Raw genomic sequence first — 23,891 nt, forward strand, 5'->3', positions numbered from 1 at the left:
CCAAACAAAAATTACTATTAAAATGATCTGGGTTCGGTAATATTCATTGCATGATATTTTGAGTTGAACGAGACATGACTGGAAGCTCACAAATATTAATTTTGAGCAACCAAAGGAAAATAACTATTTTTTCTTTGAAAGGATCACAGAGAGCATTATCAAAATTTAAAACACCTCAGCTGCACAATCATAAGTGTCTTACAACAAAAGGTCACTGTGAGTTATGTAGGCATACTCTGGCCTAAAAAGTTCAATTTGCAAACATATTTTTCCTTTTGAATCCTGCCCACTAATCTCTCGGTCTTCATTAACTTTCTTCTAAGTAACAGTTTCTACCATCCATCAATTTCCCCAAAACCTTCTTATTTTTTCCCTTGGTATCTTTTATACACTACAGTAGTGAACATCAGATAGACATATAAACCTGCTTACATTTCACTCACTGGAAAGATTAAATCAAAAAGATCATAGAATATCTCAAGTTGGAAGGGACCCATAAGGATCATCGAGTCTAACACCCTGCTCCTCGCAGGACTACCGAGAACTAAACCATATGACTAAGAGTATCATCCAGGCACCCCTTGAACTCTGACAGGCTTGGTGCCATGACCACTTCCCAGGGGAGTCTGCTCCAGTGGCTGACCGCCCTTTCAATGAAGAACCTTTTCCTAATGTCCAATCTGAACTTCTCCTGACGCAGCTTCATTCCATTTCCTCATGTCCTATCGCTGGTCAGCAGAGAGGAGATCAGCACCTTCCCCTCTGCTGCCCCCCTTGAGGATGTTCTAGAGTGTGATGGGGTCACCCCTCAGCCTTCTCTTCTCCAAGCTGAACAAAGCAAGTGACATCAGCTGCTCCTTGTAAGTTTTGCCCTCAAGGCCTTTCACCATCTTGGTCGCCTCCCTCTGGACACACTCCAATAGTTTGATATCCTTCTTCTATTGAGACACCCAAAAATGTACACAGTGCTCGAGGTGGGTCCGCACCACTGCGGTGTAGAGTGGGACAACACGTCCCTCGACTGGCTACCTATGCTGTGCTTGATACACCCCAGGACACGGCTGGCCCTTTCGGCTGCCAGGGCACACCATTGACTCATGTTCAACTTGCCGTCAACACAAACCCCCAGATCTCTTTCCACAGGGCTGTTCTCCAGCCTCTTGTCCCCCAATTTGTATGTATAACAAGGATTACCCTGTCCCAGGTGCAGAATCTGGCACTTGCTCTTTTTAAATTTCATAGAGTTGGTGATTGCCCATCTCTCTAGTCTATCCAGATCTCTCTGTGAGGCCTCTCTACCCTCAAGGGAGTCCACAGCTCTCCTAGTTCAGTGTCATCAGCAAACTTAACTTCATGTACATTCAACTCCTGCATCCAGAATAAAGCTGAATCCTCCAGCACTTTTTCATGATAAAAGAGAGGAAGGAAACCTGTCCCTTATGTTTTTCTACACACCTTTTCAACATCAGGGGGAAAAACCCAAACAACAAAACAAAGAACCAACAGCTAACATATATTTAAAATTTTTGCTGTGGAATGGGGTCAGCTTTCTCACCTCTTCTGTCTGAACAGGAAAGGGAAAAGGCTGAAATGAAGCTCCTACCACATGTCTTATTCTTGAAGACAAGTTTGTTTGCTTTTTTTCCCCAATATTATGAACATTCTGATTGCAAAATAGCTCTGCAGAATTTATTCTATCCTGCATACGCAGGCTATTTTGGGAATTTATATCAAAACACAGTATCTTCAGGTAACACCTGAGAAATCACAATCTTCCCGTCGCTAATTTTGTTTAGAGGAAAGCTATAAGCAGAAAGACATATAGCTTGTTATTTTTAAGAGGAAGTTAGTAAGGTTACATGCTCTGAAGACATTATCAAGCTCATAGACAAGATACAAAGTCAATGTATCAAAACAGGAACAAGACAATTTTGTCAAACTACTTTAGGACTTGTGTATAAAACAAGAATTCCTCAAGAAGATGAAAGGAAACAAAAGCCGCCTTTTACAGGAGATGCCTAGTGTTTTCGTCTGTTTTAAGATGCGTGCATCATCAGTATAAATACAATTGGCTAGCACAGGTTTTGTTAAGTTCACTTGCTTAAAAACTAAGTGAAGTGCCTGCTTTAAGATACACTACTGACGTAAAAAAGCATTCCTAGTAGTCAATGTAAGTCAGGAAAATAGCAAGAACCATCATTTCTGCATGAATCAAAATACAAAAGTTTTAACTTACACAACACGGCTTTTACAGGAAATACTTAAACATAGTCCATATCTTAACCACTTTGGTGATTGAAAGGGAGATCAAATTCCAAAACAGTGTTTTAAAAGCTGCTCATGGGCTACTTAAAATATCAACAACCTCAGAAACAAACTGACTACTTCAGGGGACAGACTTGAAATACCAGCAACCTCAGAAACAAACAAACTTCATATATAACCTAGAAAACCAGTGTTTGGCGGAATAAAAAATATTTACTTTTCAAAATGTAATTGCTAAGATGGACTCCCTAGTCATCTGTTTCAAAATGTATCAATCATCAGTAACTTCAGAACACAAACAAAAACCCCCAAACCCTTTCTTTTTTGACTACCATATATGGTTGCAGAACAGTAGGGCTTTATTGAACAGTGGCTTCCATTCTACAAAATATTTTCAAAATATTGAGACAGCAAATATTTAATTAACAAAAACAAATTTTAAAGTGTTCCAAAAAAAGTGTTCCACAGCCAGCTGAAGATGAGCCAGCAGTGTGCCCAGGTGGCCAAGAAGGCCAACGGCATCCTGGCCTGTATCAGAAACAGTGTGGCCAGCAGGAGTAGGGAGGTGATCGTGCCCCTGTACTCGGCGCTGGTGAGGCCGCACCTCGAGTACTGTGTTCAGTTTTGGGCCCCTCACTACAAGGAGGACATTGAGGTGCTGGAGCGTGACCAGAGAAAGGTGACGAAGCTGGTGAGGGGTCTGGAGCACAAGTCTTATGAGGAGCGGCTGAGGGAACTGGGGTTGTTCAGTCTAGAGAAGAGGAGGCTGAGGGGAGACCTTATCGCTCTCTACAATTACCTGAAAGGGGGTTGCAGAGAGGTGGGTGTTGGCCTCTTCTCCCAAGTGACAGGATGAGAGGAAATGGCCTCAAGTTGCACCAGGGGAGGTTTAGACTGGATATTAGGAAAAATTTATTTCCTGAGAGAGTGGTGACACACTGGAATAAACCGCCCAGGGAAATGGTGGAGTCACCATCCCCGGAGGTGTTTAAGGAACATGTGGACGAGGCATTGTGGGACATGGTTTAATAGGCATGGTGGTGTTTTTTGGTCGGTGGTTGGACTTGATGATCTTACAGGTCTTTTCCAACCTTAGTGATTCTGTGAAATTACATGTGTCCTGTTTTGACAAATATTAAGTTACATTAAAATAATGTTTTACCATTGAACGCACGCTCCCTTTTTGTTCTAATGTAGTAGCCCTTTGCAGTTTTTATTAGCAGCCAAAGAATAGAGTGTTGTTACACAGTAGGCTGTTAAGAGATACTTGAGTATCTAATTAGGAGAGGTGATAAATACAGGTCATCAATTACAGTAAGTATTTAAGTAGTATGCTGGAACCTTCAAACAAGATTCCTCTCTTACTTATGTACCAGTAATTCTACTTTTCAGTCTAGGAGCAGATTTATTAAAATAAACAAAATTTTTATAGTTTCAGAAATTCATATGTTTTCAAATAGGTACAGAATTTACTTTTCCTTTGGAAAAGTTTGCAGTTTTTTATTTGTAGAGGAGAAAAAAAAAAGGTGTCAAGCACAATGATTTACAACACTGAATTGCAAATAATTACAGTAGACATTTGGAAAACCACAAATGTTTTTCAGTTATTGTCTAAATAACTGCAAGTATCTTTGCCAAAACCAGAATAAAATGTCTAATCAAAAGTGACTTTTGCATACAGAAAGTAACTTATTCACTAATCTATTTTAAGAAGAAAGTTTAACTAATTATAGCAAAGACTACAACTATATCTATTCAGTTGTGCAACAGTTTTCAATTCTAATCTCATTCAGAGTTTACAAGCTGAATTTCTTGCTTTAGCACATAGAAAACCTGTTCCTCCTTCAGTGGTTCACACAAATTCAGTTCTAGAGATGAAAGATAGTGTACTAGTAAGCAATGTTGTACTAGTTTTACCATGCATTTCTTCCACAAGTTCCACTACAGACACCCCATACATTGCTGGTACAAGGGGAACTATTTGACTGCACACAAGACAGACACTCAGGAGGCACTCATGAAGCTTTCACCTATGAGGTGGCATGTCCCTGTCATCCTTGACTCTCAAATCTTAATTGCTGCTCCGGTTGTAAACACTGCTTGAGATGCTCCTTTTTTAATTCTACACAGGGCAAAATCTTACCATCTTGAATTAAACCATCTCCTCTAACTGTTTTTCACTCTACAAAAGGTAAGGTTACAGAGCAGAAACCTTTATGATGTTCACCTACAGCATAAGCAGACAGTTTTTTTCATATATTTCTCCTAGGTAAATATAAGGGATACAATGTTATTGGTTCAATCTTGAGATATGCCCTACTATATTTAAACATTAAGAGATGTGATGCTAAGCTTTAGACTAATTTTTACATTTTAAATTCTGGTTCTTTCCATCAGAAACTCACCACAAGGTGAGCCACTGAGAACAGCACAAACGTATAGAAAATTGCATTTATTAGTGGCTTAATAGGTAACTTGTAGGAAATTGCATGAAAATATAGCATATGGATCGTGATGTGGAAAAAGACTGTATATATATACACACAAAGCAATACATAAAAAGGAAATACTACAGCTGTTCAACATCACCTTGTAGTAAAGAATGTTTTAGAAATGTCCTCTGAGGGAAAATTAGGCTTTCAGCAATGCAGAAAGTAGGGCACAGAATATACAGAAATGGACAAAATTAAAATGATCATGAGAAAAACAAGGAATCTTTCAAACATGACTGCATAAGTAAAAAAGAGGTAAGGTAAAATAGGCAAGTGTATTACCTATAAGGCTAAATGATAGTGATATGAGTCATGTCATCCTGATAATATTTCAATATACAAAAGATATATAAGTCACATTTTAAAGATATGAGTATCTAGAGTTTGAATACACATTTTGGATATATATCAAAATGTAATTTGAACTCATCTAACCAGAATATATAAAAGCTGCAGATGCTCTAAATCTTTGAAACAGAAATCAGTTACTTATCGAGATACCTTTAATTAAGCGCATGCACATTAAAACTCTGTGCGTAAAGCTGGAAAAAAATTGCTTTAGGGCATGTACATACAGGCAGTTCTTATGTTATTTCAATAGAGCACAAAGGTAACATTAAAACATAAATAAAGGATTTTGCTTCAGTTTATGATTTATCTTGTAAAATGTTAAAATCTTGTGCAAAAAAGTCAAATTCATTTTCAATCAAATCCATGGAAAAATTGGTTTTCCACTTAGAGAAAAGAACATAATTTCTACTAACCTTCAGGATCAAGGAGTTTCTCTATGCCCAGGTGTTGCCTGGCTATGTTGAATGCATGATCTAATCGTTGTACAGGTGATTGCTGAGAAGCAACAGCATTCCAATCAAATAGATCTGGTCTAAAACAAAAATAAGAGGAACAATAAGTTTCTTCTTTTTTAGCATTAGATTTAATTACATATTTCTGTGGCTATTCATCAGCATCAGCTACTACTTTTCTGTTTTCTTAATGAAAGAAACTGTTCAATCAGCGCTGGAACTAATAAAGCTTGGTTTCTAATGGGTTTGCATCCTATACTCATCCACGTTCATCACCATCACATTAACCACGTTTCTCATTCTCCACTAAGTCCCAAAAACCAATAACCTCACTCTCCTAAACCACCTGTTTTCACCCATAGCGCTCTGCTCCTGTCACTGCCCAAAATGCCCGCAGCGGGCTTACTCCCCTCTTCCAGTCCCGAAGAGTGCCTAGATGAGAAGGATCATGTGCTGCGGCTGTGCACACTGGGACTGGCTCGTGGCAGGCCTAGCAGGACAGATAACTGCTGAGGCAATTTTGCAGCCTTCCTCCTCTCCAGCCACCAGTTTTTCACTTCACTTACTATTTCTAAGAATGTAATTGCTTCTGAGATTAGCAGCTTGCTGTTATATCCAACTGAAATCGGTCAACAAGTTCAAAAATCCATGACCTGGGAACGTACGCAGCATAGCTGCACATGCCACTTTTCTTACCAAAACCTTTAGAAAAATACACACTTTTTAAACAAGTATAAAACTGTAGTCCAATCATAGGCTTTAGTTGACAGGAGCAAAAGCAGTAAAGAACAATTTAAATGCCCTTGCAGGAAAAGACAGAATGACCAAAACTGAATTATAGCTCAGATACACAATCTGAGCCCTTGTATTTATCATTTGCACTATTTGCAATATAAATAATGTTAATACACTGTGATCTTTGGCATTTCATCTGAGAGTTATCCATTAGGAGATCAGAATTTGTTATCAGGCAGTCTGGGGAAAAAGTTTAATCAGGTATTCTGTAATTAATGTTCACATAATATGAAGAAAAACAACTACACTATTTGTGACTTTGATACAGTGTTCTAATTCAAAAAACATTTAAATGTATAATTTTACCTACAGATAAATCAGGTACGTTATTTACACAAATTAAAATGTTGCAATTAGTTATGACAGATTTATTTACATTTTTATTAATTTTAAAAGCTCATTTTAAACAGTGTCCCATAGTTATAATAGATGGCAAAAATGTTCACTACATCATACTGTAATAAATTCAAGAGAGCAAAGGAAAAATGTCATTTATATAGTAGTAATTTCCCAGTTATGCACCTTTGCTGTCCAATTTTTTTCCGAAGGGAGTGATTTACATAGTAACAATTAAGTTATTCTAAAGTATTTTGCTTCTCTATGCAGAGGTTCTTAAACAATAATTAAAAATAGAGGTTTCTCCTTCCCACACGCAGAACAACTTCAAAATATGAAATTTGGCTGAGGGCAGGATGGGGAAGGGAGAGGAAACTTGAGAGGTGATAATCTGTTTCTAGTCATGGATGCATTAAGTCTGTGATCTCATAGACTGGTTTGTGTTCTGAAACACAGCCATTTTCAACATACAGATTATGTCTTCACAATTTTTTCCATCCTCCTTGTACTGGGTATGATTGGGATGAAGTTAACGGTCTTCATAGCAGTCCATACGATGCAGTGTTTTGGATTTGTGGTTAAAACATTGTTAACAAACCAATTGTTTGGCTATTGCTGAACCGTGCTTACACAGGATCAAGACCTTCTCCCCCTCCCCCCCCCCCCCCAGCCTCCCGACTAGGCTGGGGGTGGGCAAAAATCTGGAAGGGGACACAGCCAGGACACGTGACCCAAACTGGTCAAAGGGATACTCCATACTATATAACTTGCTCAGCAATAAATACTGGGGTAAAAGAAGAGGGGGGTGGGGGGTTTTGTCTTCCAAGGTGGCTGCTGCTTGGAGACTGGCTGGGCATCAGTCTGCTTGTGAGAGATGCTGAGTTACTGCCTTTGCATCTCTTGTTTTTCTATTCTTCTTCCCTTCATTTATTAAACAGTATCTATTTGAACTCATGTGTTTTCTTGCTTTTCCTATTCTCTTCTCTATCCTGGGGGAGTAGGGAGAGAAGCAAGCAAGTGGCTGTGTGGGTGCACAGCTGCTGACTGAAGTCAACCCACCACACTCCAACACCTTACTCTACAGGCATACAGATTATTCTTCAATTCTTTAGTCTCTCCAAATTTAACACTTTTTGGCTGTCATATGGCATAGGATGCATAAGCTCATACATCAAATTTAGCAAAGAGAACACTGTAGTAGCCACAAAGCTATTTAATGTGACTTTCTTAAAAAGCTCTGCAAGGATGTGTTGCACAAATACTACAGAAGCTAGGGTATAAAAAGATTATTCAGTGGCAAACACTTTTAAGACAAGAAAAAAAAAGAATGATATCCGAGGGACTATCTCCCCCCGAGAACGTTTTTGCAGGGATTTGGTTTGAAGTTCTAATCACGCTTGTGCTACTTGGAGCAACACATTATCTTCACACAATCATGACCAGTTTGGTGAAGGAGGAACTACAGGAACATGCTTTCTTCTCACCAGTAAGGACTCCACTGGACAAGAACAACAACATTTAGAATTATTCTTTGAGGAATGACACAAGATTATCTTATTCCTCTTGAAAAACCTCTGTCATCATTAATAATATCTTAGATGTTCAATTTCATCCAACTTCTCAATTGCATAATCCAGGAGGATATTTTCGAGTTAACGTGTCCAGATAGGCCAAAACTATGATCATCACATCTTCTGTAGAGGTAGGAGTCTCAATATAAGACACAGAGAGAATTTTTTTTTTTTTAAATACCCAAGCACTCAAACACAAAAGTTTCAATAACAATGTTTCAGATAACCCATGATGTTGTAGAACACCTTGGTTGAATTTGCATGCTTACTAGCTCTACTGCATATAGGTGTACCTGTGTAGAGCATACACAGCATCTCTCTTTTTACACTTACTACAGAGGGCAAAAATTTGAACCCTCTGAGACACAACTATAGAAGAGAAGTAGTAAGAGCTCTTCAGTAAGCCACTGACGAGTTTCTTCTGAATTTTCTTAGTATTATACATAAAGAAGACAGCACAGATTCCAAGCCAACTTAAAAGTATATAGCCATCTACTGCAACTCAGCTCTGACAAGCATCAACTTAATTAAAAAAAATAAAAATTCAAAAAGCTCTCCCTAGTCCAACAGCAATTTAACTCTTCAGATTTTCCCTTCGTTGAAAGAATACTTGACTATACACATTTCAGTAGCACCATCACTAGAATACGAGTGTCATAATGTCAGTTTGAAGCATCAGCTTCTCAGTGTGGTGCGTCTAGATGTTTCGCTGGGTATATTTACACGATAATACTGCCAAGTATATGCAGGAGATATTACAGCCTAGAATATTAAGAATTGTGATATGGCAAATAGCTTTTAAAAGTCTCTGAAACAACACTGAAACAGAATTTCAAATAACAACTATTATGACCTTTCTACAGAGTTTTATATACAGGAGTGAGCAGGTACGAAATAGTAGAGAAAAGAAATAAAATGGAATACTGTTTCTCTGCCTTCGTTTGCTCTCTCCATATTGTTCAAATTGTACAGAGAGGAAATTTGTTCTCAAGTTTGCAGCTTAGTTCATGTCTAACAAGCAGTAAAGCCAAGGAGACATAACTAGCAGTCTTCACTCCTCACCCTGAACACATGCATGTTCAAAGAAGTTAGAATTAAATAGAACATGTTGAACTCCAGCTAGTGACTCACTGATCAACTAAAACACCACTGATCTTGTATTAGTTTATGATAAGATCACAGAGAGCCAAAATTAAAAGGATTAAAGGCTTCAATGGAGAAGTTTTGCATTGTAATCAAAATTTATATCGAACACAAGGTAATTTTTGTACCTGCAATTCTTTCTTGTAAATAGCAGAAAGAAAAAAAAAAAAAGAAGGGGGGAATAAGAAGGGTGGGAGAGGGAAAGAGGGAAAACAAACCTGAAGCTTTTCAAAATATATATTTGCAAGGAAAATACTTGCTCATAAAGTATAAAAAGGACTTTTTTTTTTACCCAACCAATTACATAATTTATAGTGGAAATAGATCTGCCGGGGTAAGAAAATTGAATCTAGAGTATACTAAGGCCAAACAAATCCAGACATATCTCTATGTAGAAATTAAAGTAATGGATAAGATGAACTACAATTACCACAAAAAGCAACAAGTTACCATCCAATTTAAAAAAAGCAACGAAACAAAATTCAGAGGTGGCACACAACTAGTCCAGTAACTCCATCCCACCACAGTGCTCTGTTCCTAGCCGCAGCCCCTAGCAGCAATACAGTTTCAAGACACATCTGCAATGTTTACTCTTATTTTTCCTCAGAGACCACCTGCTAAATCTTTGTCAAAAATGGAAAGCTAATTTTCATGAGTGCAGATATATATATAAAATGACCAAATAACCCCCCCAAGCATTTATAAGCAGTGAAGAAAAAATAAACAAACTTCTGGGGGTTGGTTTCTTTACTTACTATAGAACATGTTTATTCATTCAAGTAAGTTTTTTTCCATATGAACCTGAAATTAATTCATATAAGATGCATATGGCAGTGAATCCTGAAGAGGTAACGAATTTTGCAAAGGTGTAGATTTAAGAAAATTAAGAGAAACAAATCATACACTCCAGAGGGAGAATTCCGAAAGAAGGAAGTGAAACATTTTGAAGATACTCTAACATCATAGGACATATTGTTTTCACTTCTTCGGCATTTCTGAAGTTACTCATTTCTAAAGTATCACAAACCTCTAAAACAGCAGTTTTTATAACTTATGTAACTTTTGGTAAAAAATACTTACACCAAGGTAATTATGAACATCACGAAGAAACACCACGCATGTTTTAATAGGCCAGTTTCTTAGGCTGTATTAACATCTAGCTAAGGTTATAATGCTATTACAATTGGGCTGCAATAAAATAATTTAGCAAAAGAGCAACTTACAGATCTAATTCACAAAAACTTTCCATCAGTGTATATAGAAAGGGGTCACATTCAGATCATAAAAGTTACCATCTTCTTTTCAAGAGAAAAGTTGTGGTTTTGTTGCTGTTCTAGTTTTATTTATACAAGAAAATCTTGCATATGTCTTCAGTACTCTCACAATTAAAACAAACCAGAAGCCAGTAACTAGCACATAACCTAGTGACTTGTTACAATAAAAGTATTTTCATACCTCTTCATACCATTGCTTTTGCTTCTACCTTTCCTTTGACTTACTGAAGACAAACTTTTGCTTCTTCTATCCAGGACCTCTTTTTAATGCCATTTTCCTTCCCCTCTCCCCACTGTGCCATCCTGAAGCAGAAACAGCTGCAGTGAAGTGCTCATTTCTAAGGCAGCCACCTGGCCTAAGCTCAGGCATTTTAAAGAAGCAAGGAGGAAGCTAATGAATGCCACTTGTTCCCACTTCAAAATCCAGATTAAAGGGCCAGGACACACAAAAAAAAGCCCTAACAAAGTTAGAGGAAAGATGCAAAGCTCTGTCTGATACCCATCTGGAGGAAATAGATTACAAGAAGTAAATGGGGAAAAGCTCTCTGTGATCTGGAGCCTGAAGTCAGGAGAGTTTTATATTTCTGAAAATTCACACCCTGGGCTCACTGATGTGCCCTGGTAGCTTTGCCAAGTAACCCATGCTCTACTGCTCCTCACACTCAGTATTAAAAGCAATCACTAAAGAGCCTAAATGTCCACAGAGAGATGGTGATTACACAAATGGGAATATTTACTCAAAGTAACCCCTTTGCAAAATGACAGAGAAAGGGCATTAGAAATATCTGATAAAAACAAAACAGTCATCCCTGAGCAAGGGAACAGTGGGTTAAAAGACTGTGAGAGATGTAAGTGAGGCTGAGGGCTTTGCTTTTTTTTCTTCTCTTTTTAAAGACCAGATGGACACATGGAATACATTGTTAGTAGCAACTCCAGAGTGTATTAACATCAAAACCAAGAAGAGATGTAAGTCTATCTCCAATCTTTGTCTACTCAATCAACTTCCTCCTGCTATTCTTCTTCCCCACTCCCCCACCCTCGAAAGGAGCTGCCCCCAGAGCAGGCTAGTGCAACAAAAACGTAACAGAGGCTGTAAACTGAGGCTGAACACGAAAGCTGTTGAAGGATAAATTAAAGACACAAAAATTATTGTAAGCATAAGATAGTGTACACTGTTATTTATTTTAAAGTTTTAATGTATTTTCTTCAAAATTATTTGCCATTATTTGCTGTGAGCTGCAAAAAGTTAAGTTCGCAAAAAAGTTAATTTCATTTCCCTGAAATCACAGTAAAACAGCATGACCAAAAAATTCCCTACTTACTATATGTAGTGTTTTTCTGAAAGTAGAATGTTAATTAGATCTATTTCCAATAAGTTACAACTTAAAAATTTGAGCACTCAGCCAATATTTCAGATGAGGCGATATAGAGACTACAATGTAGTGTATATTTTGATGCAGTTATAAAAAATAGCTTGAATTATTTTTAAAAGAAAAATCTAATTGTAAAAATACTGATGTGGTTTAGATACACAGTAGGACTAACCACAGTATGTAGTAACTGATCTTAATAGGTTACTACTTTATGCCAAAATAACATTCTTAACATTAAGAACAGTGCTTCATCATACTTCTATAAAAGCAAATGAAAAAGGACTGAGTTTAGAAAAGAACGTTTAATGTTTGCATCTTGTGAGAGACTGATTCCTATAGATGTCAAAAAGAAATTACTTTAATGCTACCAGAAAATCTTCCCTCACTTTCAGAGAGCCTAAATATTATGGAAAAATTTGGCTAGCATCATTCTTTCAATGGTGAACAGATTTTTGTTTGGTTTATTGGGGTTTTTTTGATAGCAGACAGCCTAGGAATAGTGCTAAAGTTGGCAAAAAATACACACACCAGGCACCATGTCCACCATATGAGTTCATTATCATAGCAGATTTTCAAACTATGGTTAGCCTTTTTTCTGACTAATTTTTCCATTCCTGAGAACATCTAAATGTGATGAAGACTGTGCACACAAATTACAGCCTGGGGGTCAACATGGAAGCTTATGTCTTACCTCTGAAATACACCTGATGGAAGGGCTAAACTAAAAGACTTCAGTGTCAAAAGGAAAAGCTACTATTTGCAGTAAAGACTATTTTTAACAATTAAATCATGAAAGTCTTTTAAGTTTCAGGAATGAATAACATGTTTTAAATCTTTAAAACTGAAATTTTCCACCAATGTATTTTATATATGTACTAGGTTATTTCCTGAGTAACCATAAAGACAATTGCAGCTGTTCTGACAATTAGAGCAACAAATCCTTGTTTTTCTTCAAGGGCCCATTTCAATATAAAAATTACTGGGAGAAAGAGAGGTACTGAAAGGTATTGTAGAAAGGGACAATAATGAAGGAGGAAAAAAGACAATGGAAAAAGTGAATTAATGAAATACAGAGGAATAAACTCAGAGAAAGACAGGAAAAAGAAGAGAACATCTGGACCAAACTATGGAGAACAAGGAAATGGGAGAGAAAGAAGTAGAAGAGCAGAACTGGAGAAACAGAAAATCAAACAGGGAAAACAGAGGAGGTAAATTAAAAAGTGTTTGTCTTCAGAGGGCTTCTCATTCTATGTATGTAAACCACAAAATATTAATAAAGCATAGGATGTGTGGGACACCAGGTTTCTCTGAGTTTTCATGTACCCTCTGTGGATCAACTTTTCTTAAGTGTATATTCAAACTGCCTTCTTTACACACGAAGCCAAGAAACTCTGACACCCAACAAGTATGTACCTACATTTTAGAGTGACTAAATTAGGTGTCAACGCTTCTTAGAGAAGGCTTTTTGTTCTTATAGGATAGAACTAGGTGCTCCTGAACACTCAGACTGTCTTCGTGTACCTATTTCATTGATTGCATCTTGAATCTTGAAGGGCAATTCAGTGCTCCCGCATACTGAGCATGAAGTGCAAAGTCACCAAAAATCAATATAGAGGACACACTAAGCACAGAGGTTCATCTTAAAAATGACTGACTCAGGGTTTCAGAGAACATTAGGTCTTCCTCTGAGACTTTTGCAGAGTAACTTAGTGATTAAAGTCCAGAAGAAGACAACTGGTGTGTCTTGGAGACTTGCCTCAGGGAATCTGAATGCACACTTGCAGTTTCCCAGATGAGTGCACTAACTACTGGGCAAGACACAAGGCTTCTGTGGAGTAATTCTTTTTCACTTCTATTGAAGATAGGCTCACTGTGCAGAAGGCTATGCAAGATTTATGGCAGCAGACACAAGAGTAAAAGCGAGCTTAAGTTTTGCAGCCCTGTTTTAGAAAACCTGAATAAGGTGCATAAATTGTAGTGAGCAGGAAATGAGTGTTCACAACTGGTGAACTTTGCACTGAACTTAACACAACTGAACACACAACGCATAAAGTATGACATACAGACACTTAGAGATTTGTCTAGACAATCCCAACGTGGCTTAGGCAGGCAACTGCCTTCCCCAGCCAGGGACTGCTCCTGACTAAGAGCCTCTCTTCAGACTTCCGAAACTCTTCTTACAGAGAGGGACAAAAAGGAATTTCTGATTACTGATTTCAGACACCAGATGATATTACATGGTCCTGCAGAGCATGCAGTCTCAGTATCTGAGTACCAGATACCCTAATCAGGAAACAGGTAGTCTGATAGTGTGTCTTCGAGATGTATCTATTTTTTCTTCCCTAGCTGTATCCTATGCAACAGAGGCAGCACTGTACCACCAAGAGTAGTAGGAATCGCTCTAGTCCTTTTTGTATCACAGAGTCCTGTGTGACTTAAGTAACCTGGTGTTTGAGTTAAAACTGGCATTTTCCCACTTAATAATGTTGTGTATAGATAATGTTTTAGGAAAACAGAAGAAGTATTCAAGCCCACAGAAATTACGTGTAAGCTCCCACACTGTAACAGAGTTTCCGTGAAGGTAAGATGCAGACAGAAGAGTATCTCTCACAAAGCTGGTTTTTTTTTTTTTTTTTGATGTAATCTACAAATATGGAATCCGATCTTTAGAAAGAAAGAGATTCATTGATTTCTACAGGATAATTTCATTCTTATATTCAAATCCATCAGAATTAAACAACTTATGAAATGAGAGACAGAGCAAATTAAAATGAGAAATTATTATCAGTGGAAATAAAAAAAAAAAGTAAGTTTAGAGAGCATTTGGAAAAAAAACACCAAACCACATCTTAATGACTGACCAATGAATAAAGTAGTTATCAAAAGCTAGTGACATAGTCACTGTGTTTATTTTAGTTCTTTTCTTATTTAGCTCCCTAAACGCAGTTCTCCTAATACCTGCATAAACACTTGCACCAACACCAAGAAGGTACAAGCACATCAATGGCAGAGTAACAGCAGGATGGTAGGAAAGCCAGTTGTTAATGTTATAAATGCTGAATGCAGGTGAAAGACACACATAAAGCACTTTTAGAGTATAATAAATTCTTCCTTAAGATAATGCCTCATTCCTAACATTACAAGCAAACAACACTTGTAATTGTAAGTTCCTGGACCTTAGTTCAGTCAGATCTACTCAGGGCTCCCAGGCATATGCAGGGTGAAAAGATGGACTCCCAGCAAGAGAAGTCTACTGTGTCTGGGATGGTGGTGTAAGGCATAGCCACTGTAAACGGCTGTCAGTTTTAGTCTTTGGACCACAACAGCAGTAGACTTAATCAGACAGTTTCATTCAGAAACAGTTACATGAGCCACTGAAAATTTTGGAAAGAAATATCTGCAGCTCTTCACTGCTTAAGTTGGAAGGCATATATTGTCTCAGACTATAATTTTAGAAGTATATTGCCTTATTTTATTTTAAGCCTTTAATGCAACTAAACAAAAAAAAGGCTGACTTGTACTAATATCTTGTAAATCTCTGTTGTCTCTTACTGAACAGAACATACCCATTTAGCTGTTCAAAAACTCAGTTCACTGATAATTTGGAACAGTCAGCCACCTTGCAGGACAGCCCCCTTTAGGGGAGAGGTATAGAAGTAGGAGAAGAGAGATCAGTAGGCTTACCACATTGGAAAAATAAGTACTGCTTTAAAAGCAGGAGTGGCAACAACTAGACCTTTAAGATAGATTGGCTTGCTTAAGCCAAGTACACCGAACCATCAGAGAACTCTGAATCTCTAAAGGTAGAGTTTTATACAGCAACAGCATAGACTAGAACAAGACAATTTCTGAGAGAGGGTGAAAACTCCAATCAGCTGGGGGAACAACACAAAAGATTCTGAAAACAAAGGCTACCTTCTCCAGCTGTGTCCTTTCAAGGCAGATCCATACTTTCAATCCAGCAACTGTCAGAGGCTTTCAACAAACACTACATTTTCCCCCTCTAAGTCCCCACAGGAAAATCTCCTTCTTCCTCTAGGACAATCTCAAAGGCTTAGTTTTGGATCTATTCCTTGCTCTTCTCAAAAGTTTCCAAGCCTGTACTCCCTGTGACTCTCTACTTGGTATATAGACTGAAATGCCAGAAATGGTTCTGAACTGAGCCTATTTGGTTGTGCTGTGAAAAGCTCAGACCTTCTCCCTCCACAAGTGGATTCAGTTTGACACCATACACAGCATCCAGGTCAAAGCAAAGAGGTGGGTATTTAAAAGAATGCTGACAAACCCACACAGGAACATAACATAACAGACACACTATCCTCAAGCCCTGTTACAGTTTTCTGTTACAAGCTCACTGAAATAATGAAAAGTTAGTTTTCCTACCTGTGACTGTGGAGGAGTGCATTGAAAGCCAATCCATCAGACCAGCTACTGGTGAAATTGATAACATTGACCTGTGGGTAATTACGAGTTGATTGGCGGACCCAGCTCAGCAGAATCTTTTCACTGTTCGTCTGCTGCAGTCCAGCCATGATGTTTTTCATTACATCTTTAACCTGCAATAAAAGACAGAATTTCACCAATGATTGAACTTACTCATTAAAAGCTGATTTTTTTTTTTTTTTACCCCAAAAAACTTCTGTTGCCTAGAAGAAAAACCCTTAAAGAAAAACCTCCTAAGTAATTATAGAACATACTGGGTGTCACAGTATAATGATAGCAGTCAGGTCTGAATACTTAAAAGACAACTGATATTGTATATAATTTCATTATAATTCTCCACTTGAATTGCTCTGCAGCCAGTTATCAGTTGAAGAACAACATTCAGTGCAGAAGCTACTTTATGATAAAGGATGGACCACTCTGAAAATGTAAAAACTGTAAGATAACATGCAGAAGCTGTAATCTCAAAGAATGATTAACAACAAAAAAATTAATTACTATGATATGGTAGAAAAAAACAGGTAACATTTTATTGGTCAGTCTGGTAAGTTGCTTGCTAGTTTCACAGTAATTAATTCAATCATTTGAAAAAGTGAAAATATTAATTACTAAAATAATGTCTTGTTTTTACATCTCAAATGCATACTACCCAAAGAGTATCAGTGTCTTCAACTTTCCTTTTGAGACTTAGGTATAAAGTTAACTTTATATGTTATTAGTGTCTGAGATGGGAGGAGAAACTGATCCTCTCCAAATTTCATGGGACACATTCCTGATTTTAGTGCAAGATTGTAATTTGCACCAATGAAAATGAATATAAAATTCTCTCAGCTAAGAATAGCAGCATTTCATAGTTGCCTTCATTTCTACACCAGGAGACAGAAAGTAAAGAGTTTAAGAAAATTAGGAAACACAGACTTTAGTTTTGCTTCATATGTCTGGGTGGGTATTCTGAGTTTCTTGTTAATATTTTTAGTGTCTTCATTATTGAGAACTGCCAAAGTAGATTTAAGTAATTCAGGAAGAAACTAAGAGATATTTCTCCTGTATTTCCAGGCAAAAACCCTTCACTACTATCAAAATATAAAATTTTGTTTTTCATGAATCCAGGTGCTAAAAAAAAAAGAAAAATTTCAAGATTAGCATCTATTGCACCAAACTTAAACAATATGAAAGACTAGAAAATGTTGAAATTATGGTAATGGAGAATTGTCCAACCCAGGGTTTCATTGTTCATTTTGGATTTTTATCATGTGCTCGTGTTTACAAATGCAGATTTATCTGACTATTACAAGCAAACTGTAACATTTGAAAAATACAACACACATTTGTATAAAAGGATAGCTGAATGTATGCAAAAACACAAGATTGAGAAATATGGATGTTCGTAACCTGTAGAAAAGATCAAGTGTTTGAGTTGACATTAACATAAGAGGAAAGAGCAATAAGTATGAACAGAGGAAAGTAGGCAAAAACAGTAAAACAATGGGCAGCCACGAAGGTTATTATTCAGGAGAATCCAGGTGATAATTTTCCTTTTGATTTAAAGAGACAAAGCCAGAAACTTAGGATTTATTTCTACTTCTGAGTAAACGAATACAAAATAGTTTAAAACTCATTTTGTTAAGTTTAATACGCTGACAATGGATAAAGATTTACTCTCATTTTCCTGCATTTCTCCACAGCAGTGAAGAGTGTTTGTTAAATTAATGTGGTTTTATTATCTCCTAGGGAATGGCAGGCATTTAAAATAACAAAGTAAAAGGGACTGATCTCATCCTGAAGGCTGAGGTCACTTCCTATTCAGTGAGAAATGGTGAAAAACTCCAGTTCTGTAACTGGAGCCACCTTGTCCTCCTGAGCACCCCGAGTGCGCTGCCATCCCTCCCAACCCACCTGGCACCTCGGCAGCACCACGCAGCACTATGCCATGCCACGCCACGCCGCACCACTGCGGGCACAGCACCACACTGCCCGCAGGACGGCTGGGCCCTGAAGCGAGATCAGCATCTGAGCAGAAAAGTGCTGGCTGACATTGAGTTTAGAGGGAAACTTTTTGAAGGATTCTCAGTTAAGATGTACTGTTCAGAAACAGTAGTATGTAAAGATATGTTCACATCAGCCTGAAGAGCTTTTGGATGGATAAGCTCCCTTAGCATCCAAGCTCAAAAACTACAGCCACTTCAAAGTGTCTAGTAGGCTCTGCCTCTTGCTGTCAAATGATGAGTTGATCTCTGATACTCATTTCTTTGTTACATCTCCCTTCTAATGCAGTATATCCTGGCAAGAAACAAAGCTTTAAGCTGTAGGAAACTGACTTCCAGAGAACAGAAATACTTGCTCTTCCTGGGGAATGGACCTATACTAGAGCAATAAGAAAAGATTCAATTTTGAATAGAAGGGGGGGAAAAGGGCAACACAGACACCACCAAGATGACTTCCAAAATGTCAAACTGCCAAACAGAAAGTTGTGAACAGAATGGGAACACTGCTATTCTCGTCACCACACTGAGAAGCAGCCAAAAGCAGTGCACCCAGGCCTGGCTTATGGTAGCAGCGGACCCCTGATCTCCCCACTGCAGGACCACGTCCTGGAGTCTGTGCATGCGTAGCTGTGTGCGTGTACGGTGACCAGGAACGCAGCACGATCTCAGGCTTGCACTACATCTGTTTTGCCTAAACCCAACGCTCAGTTGTGTAACATTTTATAAGACTGGCACTTGACTTCAGGATGCCACCCCTGAGAAGAGAGGGAGGGAAGAAGGAGAGAATCTAAAAAAATTACTCTCAAAGCAAGGTGTTTTCATTTTTCTCAATCAAATAGGGACATTACAGCTCCCTGACAGAACAACTTAGTATATTTTACTTGCTATATTTCAGGTATTCTGACTGCATAGATTACTTTTTTATAGCTAGAATCCACTAAACTCTTTCAAAGCACATTTTAAAGAACTCTTTTAAGAACATTTTCATAGATGTTCAAGACACCTATCAAAGTAAAGGATATTCTTTGCTCATTGATTCAAGGTGGATTGACAGAACTGTTAGTATTTCATTTCCACCATTATAATTCAAAATAAAATAAAATGGTAATTCCAGTTAAAATACTGGTTCTGCAACAAGCACACAACAACCCTGATACTTTTAATAGGTCTCCAAATGAGACTGACTGACTGTTGAAATGCACCTCTCTCTGAAATATTTGCCTTATGTATACGCCTATTTTGCTTTTTTTTCTGAAGAAAGTCAAGATTTTGGCTGTGACTCTTACCAAAGTTTTTTGCTAGTTTTTTTTTTTTTCATGCTCTACATGAAAATAAGTTTGCTCTTGAAAACAAAACAAAACAAAACAACACAACTTGCACACTGCAATATAGAATGTGTTTCCACTCTTAAGAATTTTTGTCAGATGTAACAGTTCAGAAATTAATGGTTTGTTTTGTTTTTGCTTAAATGCTAATGCTTCAGTGAGGCTGGGATCACAGAACTGTGAGAAAGAGGGCAGCAGCTTCAAGGAAATAGAAACTCTGATAGGTTCAGTACCACAAAGAGCTTTGGCAGCAGGTACTCAACTCAGAACCATGGTTCAATTTCAGTGAAACTTAGTAATAATCTGAAAAACAAGCTAGATAAGAAAAGACACAATCACTGCAGGGGATACAGAAAGCCACAAGATTTCTACTGAACAGAAATAAGAGTGGCAAGAATGAGTAAAATCTTATCTGCTGCAATGCCTCTACCACTGCCTCTCCTCAATGGGACTGCTGATACCCACTCAGACTGGTACTGTCACATTATTCCTTTCATGCACCTTTCTTCTACCATGTCTTTTTTTTTTTACATTTTACACAAAGAGATTGACATTTTTGTAAGAGACGGTCTTGTCATATATAAGTACAGTTCTGTCCCAGTGTGGTCCTGGCTGCAGGATGTGAAACCGGAAAAAACTTCTTGCCTGTTCATCTGCAACAAAATAACTCTCCGCACAACTCGTATCTTTTTTTTCACATGCAGGCAGATAACCTTCCTCTAGGTGATTCTTCTCGGGACTGCAAGTTCTTGGAATCAGAAAGTGAAAGGATTTGCAAAAGCAAGATGGCACCATCAAACACAAACTGCACCAGTACCATACACTGAATCAACTAGCCTGTGTATTATTATTAATTTTTTTAGGCCTCCCACAGACTACAAATAAATATAGTAGTCTTGATAAGTTATCACAGGTAACAAGAGGTTTTACCCAACTGTAGACAACTGGCAGATAAGTTTGGTGGCCCTGAGTCTGTAATTTAGTCTTTAACAACAGCTTGTCGTGCTTCCAGCTGCTTAGTGCCAAGAACAATCTGTGATAAGCAAAATGGTACCAACAGGAAGAAGCACCCTTTCTTAAGAAACTTACAGCCTTGTTTCACCAGAAGTGCTGTCAATATGTACAATAGTACCAACCAACCTATAAACAGGGCAGAACAATCACAAACATATTCTAGATCATGCAAATCACGTCAAAACTTGAAAGAAAATCTGGAAAAGAAGAAAGATTTTCTCCACAGAGTTGTAAATAAGGAAATTCACTTTGACCTGTTCCAGTCCTTTGATGGAAAGAGGCAGCAAACCAACATCTCCTGAGTTTTGTTTAAAAGGAGAAAAGCCCAAGTACAAATCTGGTTTGATATTATTTTTAACTTATTCATCATTATGCAACAGCAACAAGGTTATTATATAATAATGGCTTCTTCTTGCCAACCAGACTTTAGCTACTCTTTAGAAAAGAAACTGAAATTGAATTCTAGCCAAATTAGAAATTTATTTACAAAATTTTGAATAAAAAGAGACATCCAGAACATGCAGATCACTTCCTTTCAGTAATCCATTAATAGAACAAACTGAAACACGGAACTCAAAGTATAGACTAAAAATGGCCTGAATCATTATGACTATGCCGAGACAGTGTCACACCTTTAACCTAACCAATGCTTTGTAAATATGATCCCTGGACTTTTCATACATGGTTAGTTCAGCTGAAGTCACGGGTACCATCACAGCTGCTGTCACAGTTATCACTAGGCTCAAGATAAAGCTTGAAACAAATCACCTATGCACTGCAAGCGGGCAGTACTCTAAAAACACATGCCTGCTTTCAAAAACCTCACCAGACTATACCAGGGAACATGTGTCTTCTGTGTGTGTGCAAGTATGCGTTAAGAGGAATGGTGGGGAAAAGCTGAAAGAAAAATTAATAAATACACAGTTAATACTAAAGCACATCTTTAACACTTTGCTTCAGGATAAAATATGAACAAATCAAAATATGAATTTGAACATGAATAGGCCATAATTCATATAAATTAAAACACAGTGATTCAAAGATTACTGGTAAAAGTTGCAAAGCTAGGTTTCGTATTCCATCTGATCTTAATAAGTAATTTAGAACAATATTATGCAATTAAACTAGGAATATTGGAATGGGAGACAAAGGAAGAAGTGATTTAACTATTTGCAGCTTTTCTCTGTTGCTTTCATGTCTTGTAAAATTAGAAACAAAAATATTCCCTACTTCAATGAATGACGCACATGTGATTTTTGATAGGAGTGTTTAGTTTTTAACATAAAGTCTTTTAGGCTTTGTTTCCCACCATCTTTGCTTGTAATGCTACAAAAACCTCGTACATTATTGCTTGGGAAACAGAGCCAACACAAATAGACAGACTCTTAGCCCAGATTCATACAAACACACAGACTCAGAGCACCTAGATGCTAGTTCTTTTTGAATTTTTATTTTACTGCTGTCTCAGAATTTGTTTACTTAAGTGTCCTCATCTACCATGTTGTTTTTTACGAGATCTATATCATAATCGCCCCTTTCTCTCTAAAGAGAAAGGAAGCTAAATGAGCCACAACTGCTTCAATAAATTGTCCGAGTAGCAGCTTTTTAGTGTTTTAAAAATAATTCTTGGCAGGATGGGTCGGCAGTGAAAAGCAACAAACGTGATTATTTCATTAAAATATAAAAGTCACTTTTTCTAACATACTAAAAAGAAAAGTGACTTGGAAAGCTATATATCCACTTTGGCTTTGTCTATCCATTTTTCTTACAATAACTGTATTATATATTTCTTTGCAACATCTGACTGTGAAATTAGAGTCAAAAGAGTGCTGCTAATGCTCTAAAACCTATTTTATCTTCTTAAGATTCTTAATATCCTAGATAATATGCAAACAGACTGCCATAAAACTTGCTGATTTAGGGCATTGTTTGCAATGTCTGTGTTTACTTTATAGGTTGTGGTTGGATAATAATGGAAAAAATATCGGTGCAATAAAGGTACTTCATGGAAGGTAAGCAGCAGTGTCACTCACCTGCCAGTGGAGGATTATATTCCAGGTCAAACCAAGGGTCAGCTTATGATTTCCATCCACAATATCTGAGCTCCCAATATTTACTAAATCAACCTATTAAAGAATCAGAAAAATATTTGCATAAGATTAATAGCAAGCATAAGAGGTTGGTGTATTGTCATACATTTGGTGTTAAACTTTCTTTGTGGTGAGGGAGAGGGAGGCATGGGCTAGGGTAAATCTCATTTGGTTTCTGTTGTTTAGTAAACATCCAACTCATGTTTTATAAATGGCACAGTTAATGTGCTGGCAAAAAGCAAGCAGTGATCTAGAGTTCCAGTTATACCATGCTGTACCTCTACAATTACAAATCACAAAACTGATGGGTGACACAGAAAAACTCCTGTATTATGCTCCATACTACCTTACATAATATATGTTGCTGAAAGCTACACACACATCTAGACACTGCAAGAACCTACAAACCCAAGATACTGTTCTACATATTTAGATTAAAATAGAACTTATTGTGCCTTAATTAAATTCTACAATGTATAAGGCAAGGCAGGATGTGTTCTGGAACACAGAGAAACCAATGATTGTGATCTAAGCAAGTCTTTTCCACATTAGTTTGTCCAGTAATATTGTTTTCCATAATTATATTATGCATTTGCAACTTCAGAATACATCAGCATTTACCACCCTGGAATATTCTTTCCTCCGCATAAGAAAGGCAAATTCAGGGATGTCAGTGCAAGACAATACAAGCTAAAACCTGCACTTTTGGATGGAAACTATGACTCTTAAAATTTGCATCCTGTCGTGGTTTAAGCCCAGCCGGACTAATCACCACACAGCTGCTCACTCACTCCCCTTCCTCAGCTGGACAGGAGAGAGAAAATATGAAGAAAAGGCTCGTAGGTCGAGATAAGGACATAGGGAGATCACTCACCAATTACCATCATGGGCAAAACAGACTTAACTTGGGGAAATTGGTTTAATTTATTACCAATCAAAATCAGAGTAGGATAATGAGAAGTAAAACCAAATCTTAAAAAAC

General features: G+C 37.5%; 1 protein-coding gene across 2 annotated transcripts in view; it reads right to left on the minus strand.

Annotated features, from left to right (window-relative positions):
- The window catches only part of DMD (dystrophin), a 907,831-nt gene that overhangs the window by 879,720 nt on the left and 4,220 nt on the right, over positions 1-23,891 (minus strand). For both annotated transcript variants that reach the window (XM_059827200.1, XM_059827195.1), the window contains exons 3-5: positions 22,853-22,945; positions 16,436-16,608; positions 5,522-5,640 (exon numbers count right to left, since the gene is read on the minus strand). In XM_059827200.1, the coding sequence (XP_059683183.1) occupies positions 5,522-5,640; positions 16,436-16,596 (280 nt within the window). In that variant the 5' untranslated portion in view covers positions 16,597-16,608; positions 22,853-22,945. The remainder of the gene's footprint in view (positions 1-5,521; positions 5,641-16,435; positions 16,609-22,852; positions 22,946-23,891) is intronic.

The sequence above is a fragment of the Gavia stellata genome, chromosome 1 (genome assembly GCF_030936135.1).
Source record: "Gavia stellata isolate bGavSte3 chromosome 1, bGavSte3.hap2, whole genome shotgun sequence".
Taxonomy (NCBI): Eukaryota; Metazoa; Chordata; class Aves; order Gaviiformes; family Gaviidae; genus Gavia; species Gavia stellata.